Source organism: Lottia gigantea, assembly GCF_000327385.1.
Source record: "Lottia gigantea unplaced genomic scaffold LOTGIsca_251, whole genome shotgun sequence".
Classification (NCBI taxonomy): Eukaryota; Metazoa; Mollusca; class Gastropoda; family Lottiidae; genus Lottia; species Lottia gigantea.
This window is the reverse complement of record NW_008708760.1, coordinates 116336-128419: the sequence shown is the minus strand read 5'-3', so window position 1 is coordinate 128419 and position 12084 is coordinate 116336. Positions and strand designations below refer to the sequence as shown.

General features: G+C 33.9%; 1 protein-coding gene across 1 annotated transcript; it reads right to left on the bottom strand.

The window, feature by feature from the left end:
* Positions 1-7177: 7177 nt before the first annotated feature.
* Positions 7178-9922, bottom strand: LOTGIDRAFT_144696 (hypothetical protein; the record flags this gene model as incomplete). Its single annotated transcript, XM_009055820.1, has 4 exons — positions 7178-7365; positions 8222-8391; positions 8809-9101; positions 9809-9922. 4 exons carry the CDS (start codon positions 9920-9922, stop codon positions 7178-7180), a joined length of 765 nt encoding a protein of 254 aa, XP_009054068.1.
* Between the last annotated feature and the right edge of the window lie 2162 nt (positions 9923-12084).

Sequence of the window (12084 nt, the reverse complement as noted above, 5' to 3'; positions counted from 1 at the left end):
TCTTTCTTGTCTACTTGCTGGTGATGTAGACATCGATTGAGATGTACCTTTGTCGGTCAAGGGACTGTCCATAGGGGATAACCATTCAGACAGGAGAATAAGCAGAGGGTCTTTGTTCTATTGACCGATTGAGATATAATTTGAGATAAATTTATCTTTTTGTGGAGGGAGAGAGAGGTTAATCCTGGGTAGCTGTTATAGGTTGAGATGTATATCTGAGGTCAGAGGGGCAAAACTTTAAACAGACGGCTGTCTTCATACATATTGATGTTATACAGTTGGGTGGGTTTGTCGGAGGCGCAGATATGGAGAAAGGATACATTCAGATGGGACAGACAGACCTTTTCTACAAGACAGATATTAATTGGGGGTTGGGCTGACTTGATGAAAGACAAGCTGTTTGAAATGAGAAAAGAACGCAGTCTCAGTGCTACAGACTAACTGAAATACCCTTAAATTAGTAGGCTATAGTTCTGTGTCCTGGAATATTTTCCCTCATTATATACAAACAGACAAGTTATCAGTAGCAATCCTCAAATTCTCATCATCATCTGTTATAATCTAATATACAGTCAAGTAACCTAATATATATGCAAGAATATAGGTTACACCAGTGTATATACGAAAGTGAAAAGTTAAAAAAATTGTGGATAAAACTATCATATCAATAATAGTAGCTGGTACTCTCATTCTTATATAAATATAGATACAATAGACAAAAATGATGATGTTTGACATTATTTAATATCAAAAACATAGAATACTATATAAACATAACAGATAACAAATATATGTATTTTATCTTTTCATGCTGTATTGGTCTGATTTAATATATAAACTCTAGAAATCTTTATTATTGTATTCTGTAATAATTAATTTATTTGTAAACAAACAACCCAAAATTATCCCATTGTACATAAATATTAAGTAATTATGCTTGACTATAAACAGCCCCGTCGTTAGGGTGTGGTCCATGGGGGTTGGGCCCCAGCAAGTGAGAATTAAGTACCAGCAAAACCTTCTCAAAATCAAAAAGATATAGATTTTGATATGTTTTTGGTATCTCAAAATTGTCAGAAATGAGTTCTCTGGGTCGTTAATTCTTCAAATTTTCTGAGTATAAAATCTGAGCCCCAGCACCAATTCCACCCTGGCGACAGAGCTAGGTGTAATTATTATATGATGTCCTAAAATTAACAATAGTTGATAAACCCAGTTAGAGCTTGCCACTCTCTGATTGGTTTATCAACTAATATATACATTTCTACTATCACTCCCTTCAATCAACCAGTTACACGAACTGACGTTTATTTTTCCATAAACTGTTTGTCACATGACACTATGACATCGTCAAAACAATGACACAATCTAAGATTAGTGGCAAATTCAAATAACTGATCATATAAAACAGTGAAAATTGTATTAATAAAAGTATCTGAATATAAACATAAGAATTAAACGTAAAGTTGGTCTTACTAGTATTATTGGTGTGTAAACGCAGTTGAACACGCCACAAACATAATATAGACTTCGTCATTTATTCAGTTTGTCATATGATCAATTCCTTTTACACACCAATAATACTAGTTAAGGACATCATATAATAATCATATATATATAGTCAAGATTAAATATTTATGAACAATGGTTTAAAGATGGGTTCCCTTATTTTCATTTATGGAAATGAAAATGCTAATACTTATATGAATAGAAAATAGAGGTGTTCTAATGACTTGGAAAAATACCAGTTTGTCTCACATATCCATAATTAATTCATAATTAGCTAAATTAGAAGAGAATTACCAGCAGAATTCCAATGAGTGACCGATCATGAAAGGTCAAAATGTCTTTTTTTTGTTTATCCAGACGGTACATACATGGACATTTATGATTAGTTAAAATCATTTTAATTATATGCAGTAAGAACATAATGATATGATCAAGAATACATGATAATTCAACAGAAACACCAAATAGTTTGCTTAATTTGACACTAAAAAAATGAGGAAACCCATCTTTAAATTGGAACAATCACAAGCAGTCCATTTACTTCAGTAGAATAAATAGTAATCAGAAATAAACAGGCAGGAGTTATATCATGTTCATTGCAGTTTATACCACCTCAAAATAAAGTCAACTTCTCCAGGATGTTCTTCTTAAATTCTACAACAAATTGGACCTTTTTAAAGGGACTGATGCACCATTTCTGGGTGGTTGATTTGAGTCTTGAATATTATATCTAAATAGTATTCATAAATACTAGAAATGTACAAAAATCACAGTCATAATTCCTTCAAAAATACTTCAAACTAGAATATTTCACTTTCTATTCCTATCTATCACAGAGTATCCATTCAAACGCGGATAATTCTGGATACACATGGATTTGAAGGCTCAAATTTCAACGGTGAGCTGTGAACACTATTACTGATTGGCTTAGATAAAAAATTCCCGTTTCTAAGATTAAAGAATGATTGGTGAAAAAGATAAGCGCACCCATCCCTTTCATGTACCAATAAATAATATTATCAGTTTGCTTGAAGCTAGGATATTTACCTCTTCATGTTATATTTTAATGTACAAACAAAACACCTTTCTATATATAAAAATATAAAATACCTACATAGTTATAGTCCTGGCAAGTCTTTGCATAGACATCAGATATTGTTTCATGATGGAGAGGGTGGGAGAAGATTACAAACCTACAAACCAACTTGACATTAAGGTAGCCTACTAATGAAATTATTGTGAAGGTGGGGCAAGTTTACAAACTGGACATTTTGAGGTACTAATGTTTCAACTATTCATGACAGACAGTATAACTTACAAAAATACACTTCAGGAATCTAAAAACACAACAAATGATTTTAGTGTTCCAGCCATCTGATTGGTCAAACACACAAAATGATTTTAAATCTAGTTTTACTATCCAATCAGATTACTGAATTTCTTAAAATCTGGATTTCATCTTTATCAGAGGTTTGAAGGTTAGGTTACAGAGCTACAAGGCTAAAGTCGGAAAGAAAGTGAATTTTAGCGAGGAAGAGATGCTCATTCTACACCAACTTTCTTTAGTTCTGTGTTTGTGCTTTGAAAGTAAAGAAGTGTGCTATATATAGGAAAATATTTCAGAGAGTCCACATAGATAATTAGATATAAATATACAACTCTTAGAGAGAACATTAATAAATAATTATTTTTCATCTCAATGCCATTTTTTAAGTCTTAGCTCTCAGCCTAAAATAATTTTAGTTGTTAATTGTTGTCAACTTCAACCAATGATTTGTAAGTATTCTTGATAAGAGGCCCCTAGTTTATACCCAAACATCAACAACTTATAAAGAGGAAAAATAAATGCATAATACAATGGGAGGGGGCAGTTTAAACCATAAACAAAGGGGGAGGGGGCAGTTTAAACCATAAACAAAGGGGGGTCATTCTATTCTGGGTTAGGAAAATATAAGCTTGTCCCTTCATTCAACATCCAAGGCTTGCACCCCTAAATTTACTAATCAACTCTTCTTAACATACATATAACACTTTCTGATTGGTTAAAAGTGTGAATGAGTGGAAGAGGACACTGAAGACTAGGTGTCACCCCTAATTTACTATTGAACTCTTCCAATCATACAAACAATGTATAATACTGGTTGAACAACTACACGAGTGGAAGAGTTCAATCAAAAGTAGGGGTGTGCCAAGAAGATGCTTTGTTCTAACTAACACCCAAAGAGAATTTTCTTTCATGAAACATCACAAAAACTAAACCCATGAGAAATTATACTGTAGAGTTGATGATTGTGAACATCCATGTTTTAAATCAAACCTAGACTCTGTATTCTCCAAACGATCTAACTCTATTTCAAGGATATCCTAGTCTTAAGATATTTTCCAGAATACCTAGCCTGGAATCTAGATGTATACAAAAACCTTTGCTTGACAATAACTTTAAAATTTTCTGACAAAATGGATAATCAGACTAAAGGGCATTGAAACATAAATTATTAATAAGAATAAAATTCCTGTTTTCTCTCAAATTTCACCGTCTGTGAATCAAAGCCCTGTGAATAGGACAGGAAAGATAATAAAATGGTTTAACTTGTTTTATAAAATAAATATTGGATATATATACATCACAACACTGTTTACATGTTAGAGTTCTGGTTACTATTGGTTACCATAATAACATTTAACACCCATTCTAGAATAATAACACATGCTACATTCTTAACTATTGGTTACCAGGATAATGCTTGATTTAGTCCAGGTTACTTATGGTTACCAGCAAATTTCTAGCTGGTATCTTGATCTTACTATTTGGTTTTGATGGATCTTTCAAACACGCTGCCTTCACTTTCAAATCTTTTTCCTCTTAGATAATACTCTCCACGGATCAGATCTATTTCACTCTTATAGAGTCACATCTCTTTCAGAGAGTCCACATGGCCAATAATGTTTTCTGGGTATTCAGGTTCGTGGCATTCTTTCAGAGAGTCCACATAGTTTTTGGTCATTCTCGGTTTGTCTACTCAGCATTCACTATCAGAGAGTCCACACAGCAACTAATGAGTAGTAACTACTTTTTTGATAGATCTATGTTACTTCAAACAATTTCAAACACTTGATCATGTAGAACATTAAATACCACTCTACAACTAAGTTTATCAACTTGGCATCCCTTTCAGAGAGTCCACACACCTTCTAATGCTATTTTGATAAACTCAACAATTCTACCACAGTAATTTGGTATCAATCTTATCTAATGCCTCACGTAAATTCATCTAATCGGCACTTACGTTCAAAATGTTGTTTAAGATATTGGATGAGATCGTAAATACGTAACGAGGGTCCGACTTTCATGGACGTTAAACTGACAATTTCTTCTTTAGTCAGGTTTATAAATTTCCTCCCATCAATTCCCTAGAAATAGACAAAAACATTAAATTTCACATGGAAAACTCAATTTTTATGGAGGAGACAACAATTCAATAATAGGCTATGACTGGCCTTTGGTTCCCAAACTTTCAGAATCTTTGTGCCCACTTACCAAAACTGGTAAAATTGGAACAGTTAATCATAAATTTTCAATGATACAAATTAGTAATAATACGAGAGGCAAAATTCCCGATGATATGAAACACCCAATGATATAAAACTCCCAATGATATAAAACACCCAATGATATAAAACACCCAATGATATAAAACACCCAATGATATAAAACTCCCAATGATATAAAACTCCCAATGATATAAAACTCCCAATGATATAAAACACCCAATGATATAAAACACCCAATGATATGAAACTCCCAATGATATAAAACATCCAATGATATAAAACAACCAATGATATAAAACTCCCAATGATATAAAACTCCCAATGATATAAAACTCCCAATGATATAAAACACCCAATGATATAAAACTCCCAATGATATAAAACTCCCAATGATATAAAACTCCCAATGATATAAAACACCCAATGATATAAAACTCCCAATGATATAAAACACCCAATGATATAAAACTCCCAATGATATAAAACTCCCAATGATATAAAACTCCCAATGATATAAAACACCCAATGATATAAAACACCCAATGATATAAAACACCCAATGATATAAAACTCCCAATGATATAAAACTCCCAATGATATAAAACTCCCAATGATATAAAACACCCAATGATATAAAATGGCTAAACAAGACCTACCTTTTTCTTAAAGCTTTCACAATACATAGCACAATCATTAACATGTAAAAACTGATATACATCTAATATCGTCCAATGTTCAGGTAGCACTGTTTGATGTCGCGTTGTCATCGATAATGTCACTTTCTCACCACTAGGTGGTGCTGTGGGTTTAATGGTATTAGCACTGTTATTTGATTGGTTCAGACTAGAATGTTTATTTAATATATTCGTACCCGAGAGTAGATGTTGACTCAATGTTAAATTTCTTTGATTAATCACTGGACTAGTCTCTGTTTTGAATTGCGTTATAACTGGCATAGTTGCTGCCCTTGATATGGCCGGCGTCTGACTAGGACTTAGTACTGGTGGGTTATCGCCAGCTGTTGGTTGTTCAGAACTGGTGTCAAGACGATTGCCTGAAGAGATAAAAAATAAATATGATATGGAAAGGAAATAAAATTGGATAATTTGTTCGCTGCCATTATAAACTAGACTTACTGTTTATAAACTGTTATTATAATAAGACTTTAACATCATTATCATTGCCCTGAAATCAGAATCAAGGAATCTCTGGCCTTATTTAAATGTGAAAAGGCCAGTGTGCGATGAGGGAAACTTTGCCCCAAAACAGGCTAATTCCACCTTTTTTTTCTTTGAACTATAAAGATCTGTAAAATGGAAAAAAGGCCACCATATATTGCCATAATGTAAATTATACAAGTAGAAGAAATTTTTGTAGAAAAGAGAAGAAAGCGAGTAAGAAGTCTAAGCCCCTCTACCAATAGTAAAATAAAATCTTACCTTTAAGGTGATTGGATGAAGGTTGATCTAACATGGGGGGTAAATTAGCTACCACAGCCTCCGCAGGTAGAGAAACATAGGGGGGATAATTCTGACCGTCACCTGTCTCTAAATAATTTAAACCAGGTTTCCCTGGCGATCTTTTCTTTTCTGAAAATAAAATAAACAAAAACAATTGAAAATACCACAAATCTCCATTTTAAGTTCAGACTAGACGCTTTTTCCATGTCAGCCCGTCTAACCTGCATCACTGACAGAGGGATGTCACATGATTGAGAAATTCTTAAAGATGGGTTCCCTTATTTTCATTGATGAAAATGAAAATACTAAAACTTATATGAACAGAAAGTAGAGGTGTTCGAATGACTTGGAAAAATACCAGTTTGTCTCATAATTAATTCATAATTAGCTAAATTAAAAGAGAATTACCAGCAGAATTCCAATGAGTGATTGGTTAAAACTCTTAATTATATGCAATAAGAATATAATGATATGATTAAGAATACATGATAATTCATTAGAAACACCAATTAATCAAATAATTTGCTTAATTTGACACTAAAAAATAAGGAAGACCCATCTTTAATGATTAAGTATTCAATTAATAGGATTATTTAGCCAATGCTGATTGGATTAAAATATATGTTCTATGTTAATGAATGATAAAGGGTATAATATTAAAGATGATGGTGTATATAGTAATTAATATAGCGTGAAACTCTGAGTAATAACAACAAGTTTGAAAGATAAAATGTTAGTAAAAATCTGTACAAACCATTGAACTTACTCTTCCTCTGTCCTTTATATAACTGAGCTTTATTTTTACGTTTTTTACTCAGCGGTATATTCATAGACTGAGTTTCCACTGAAAAACATAGAATTATAATCATAGTAGGTAGTTTGGTAGATGACAAGTTACGGTTCGCTCCCAGTGGATGCTGATATCACAAACTAGGTAGTTGTTGGTAGACGTGGTAGTTGGTAGTTTGATTCTGTGTTGTTGATTATAATCATAGTCGGTAGTTGTTGGTAGTTTGATTCTGTGTTGTTGATTATAATCATAGTCGGTAGTTGTTGGTAGTTTGATTCTGTGTTGTTGATTATAATCATAGTAGGTAGTTGTTGGTAGTTTGATTCTGTGTTGTTGATTATAATCATAGTAGGTAGTTGTTGGTAGTTTGATTCTGTGTTGTTGATTATAATCATAGTAGGTAGTTGTTGGTAGTTTGATTCTGTGTTGTTGATTATAATCATAGTAGGTAGTTGTTGGTAGTTTGATTCTGTGTTGTTGATTATAATCATAGTAGGTAGTTGTTGGTAGTTTGATTCTGTGTTGTTGATTATAATCATAGTAGGTAGTTGTTGGTAGTTTGATTCTGTGTTGTTGATTATAATCATAGTAGGTAGGTTGGTAGTTTGATTCTGTGTTGTTGATTATAATCATAGTAGGTAGTTGTTGGTAGTTGGTAGTTTGATATGGTGTTGTTGATTATAATAATGTGATATATGTGTATATTTATATAGAACTAAACTTCACAAAAATGTGCTATGATAAATAATCAATATAGAGTAATAGTGAGCTGCCAGGCAGGGTATGCTTACTCTTCTAGACACCTGATACCACTTTTCATAATAAATTACTCATTCATGATTAATATATTTCCTCATTCACTTCTACCAGTATAGCATATCTTTTATTTAGGAATCGGGGTTTGACTTACTTTTCATCCTTGGTCCCTCTAAAGTATATCCCATCATTTCACACCAACCAACAGGATAGAGATCTGGAGTCTCACAATCTACCCACTGATCATATTCATTCTCCCAACCATCAAAATGTATCCGTAGCAATCTTCCTACAACTTTAGTCACAGTTCCTACACAGATCAATCTATAAGATAAATAATTCACTTAACAATCAAAAACATTCTGATCAAACAATCTGCTAGCTAATATTTAGTCATCATCACTATGTCAAGTCAAGTCAAGCTATCACCTGTCTATTACCTTGACATCATTAGGCACTTTTCTTGTATCATGTTAGTTCGTAAATGCAGCAATTTGATTGGATTATAAACAAGCCAATCAGAAAAGTTGTAAATAAATGAATTGGAAATGAAATTAAATGACTGGAGTTTTACGTCCTACTTTTCTGCACCATGTAGGCTAATGAAGACGGATAAATGAATTGGAGATTTACGTTCTACTCTTCTGCACCTGATTGAGTTTAAGATGATGACCAATGCCATCCAGTGTGCAATTAGGGAAATTTGGAACCTGACAATAATATAAAAGAAATAAACTCTACCTTGGTTCCATCAGATCTACTGCTTCTATTTTATGACCAACTTTAAATCCATGTTTCGGGATTTCCTTATCAAAGAGTTTCACTGGAGCTGCTACAGATTTTGTTTGTTTGAGATATTCAAACCATTTAAATATTCCTTTAAATCCCCGGGGTGGGGTCAGAGTGATACCATTGATTTCACAGAACCCCACAGGAAAGATACAGGGTGAGGAAGAATGGTAACAGAACCAATCAGAACCATTCTGGGCAGCAGAACCATCTATTCCTATCATTATATAATTATTCTTTAATACCTATAATAGATACAGATATTTTATGTTTATTAAAGAGACAGGTGTGACATTCTGGGTGGTTGATTTGAGTCTTGAATGTATATGTAAATAGTCTTCAGAAGAAGTAGAAATGTACGAAAATCACAAAATTCCTTCAAAAATATCTCAAATTAGGAATTTCTTTTACTTCCTATTTCTATATATGATGGAAAAAATTACAAAGGCGAGTCATCATTTTAACATTCAAAAGTCGATAATTTTGGACACACATAGATTTGGATGAGCACATTTCGATGGTGAACTGTGAACACTTTAACTGACTAGCATTACCCAAAAAATTCCTGTTTCTGAGACTAAGGTATTCAAACAAATGGTGCACAAGTTTCTACTGGAAAGATCAGTGATAAGGGGTTGAACCAAGGACTAGCTGATAGACAGAATTGTAAAGAACCTAAGTCTCTTTATGCTAGAGACAAACGGGGGGTTTTTCTTGGTAATTTGTTGTCACAGACTAGAGTTATAAAGACCAACTCCATTTATTTTTGCCATTTTGTGATGTTATGTGTAACTTCGCTGTATATCTAACAGTTAATAAGATGAGTTTAAAACTATTCTGATTGGATGATGGGGTCGTATTGTCATGTGGACATACAGAGAAAATAATTACAGATTAGAACCAGGACAGTAGGCAGTTTGGTGTTCTAAAACAGTAAGCATATGACACTAACCTTAGTAACAGTGGCTACACAAATAGCTGATAGATTGAGAGGGTCTATAGCCTCTAGTTTCATACCAACTTGAAATTTCAAATTAGTTTTAGGATCTTTAAATTTATAAAACATATCAGATACAGAATCCATCGGATCATATTTCTGCATAGTAACTTTAGTTAAACATTTACTGCGATATTCTGCAAGAAAAAACAATAATAATTTTCATCTTTAGGTCACACCAAATGGAACAATTGGTCTACGGATTTTCAGCTGAAAAAAAATGGAGCGAGTGAGCAAACCATCGATAGACCTGTCTTCCATTCTACCCCTTAGACAATACAACTGATACACCTATCTTACATTCTACCCCTTACAATACAACTGATAGACCTGTCTTCCATTCACCCCCTTATAGACAATACCACTGATAGACCTGTCTTACGTTCTACCCCTTATAGACAATACAACTGATAGACCTGTCTTGCATTCTAACCCTTATAGACAATACAACTGATAGACCTGTCTTCCATACTACCCCTTATAGACAATACAACTGATAGACCTGTCTTCCATTCTAACCCTTATACACAATACAACTGATAGACCTGTCTTCCATTCACCCCCTTATAGACAATACCACTGATAGACCTGTCTTACATTCTACCCCTTATAGACAATACAACTGATAGACCTGTCTTACATTCTAACCCTTATAGACAATACAACTGATAGACCTGTCTTCCATACTACCCCTTATAGACAATACAACTGATAGACCTGTCTTCCATTCTAACCCTTATACACAATACAACTGATAGACCTGTCTTCCATACTACCCCTTATAGACAATACAACTGATAGACCTGTCTTACATTCTACCCCTTATAGACAATACAACTGATAGACCTGTCTTCCATTCTAACCCTTATACACAATACAACTGATAGGCCTGTCTTCCATTCTACCCCTTATAGACAATACAACTGATAGACCTGTCTTCCATACTACACCTTATAGACAATACAACTGATAGACATGTCTTACATTCTACCCCTTATAGACAATACAACTGATAGACCTGTCTTCCATTCTGCCCCTTATAGACAATACCACTGATAGACCTGTCTTACATTCTACCCCTTATAGACAATACAACTGATAGACCTGTCTACCATTCTACCCCTTATAGACAATACAACTGATAGACCTGTCTACCATTCTACCCCTTATAGACAATACAACTGATAGACCTGTCTTCCATACTACCCCTTATAGACAATACAACTGATAGACCTGTCTTACATTCTACCCCTTATAGACAATACAACTGATAGACCTGTCTTCCATTCTACCCCTTATAGACAATACAACTGATAGACCTGTCTTCCATTCACCCCCTTATAGACAATACCACTGATAGACCTGTCTTACATTCTACCCCTTATAGACAATACAACTGATAGACCTGTCTTACATTCTACCCCTTATAGACAATACAACTGATAGACCTGTCTTCCATTCTACCCCTTATAGACAATACAACTGATAGACCTGTCTTCCATTCTACCCCTTATACACAATACAACTGATAGACCTGTCTTCCATTCACCCCCTTATAGACAATACCACTGATAGACCTGTCTTACATTCTACCCCTTATAGACAATACAACTGATAGACCTGTCTTACATTCTAACCCTTATAGACAATACAACTGATAGACCTGTCTTCCATTCTACCCCTTATAGACAATACAACTGATAGACCTGTCTTCCATTCTACCCCTTATACACAATACAACTGATAGACCTGTCTTCCATACTACCCCTTATAGACAATACAACTGATAGACCTGTCTTACATTCTACCCCTTATAGACAATACAACTGATAGACCTGTCTTCCATTCTAACCCTTATACACAATACAACTGATAGGCCTGTCTTCCATTCTACCCCTTATAGACAATACAACTGATAGACCTGTCTTCCATACTACACCTTATAGACAATACAACTGATAGACATGTCTTACATTCTACCCCTTATAGACAATACAACTGATAGACCTGTCTTCCATTCTGCCCCTTATAGACAATACCACTGATAGACCTGTCTTACATTCTACCCCTTATAGACAATACAACTGATAGACCTGTCTACCATTCTACCCCTTATAGACAATACAACTGATAGACCTGTCTACCATTCTACCCCTTATAGACAATACAACTGATAGACCTGTCTTCCATACTACCCCTTATAGACAATACAACTGATAGACCTGTCTTAT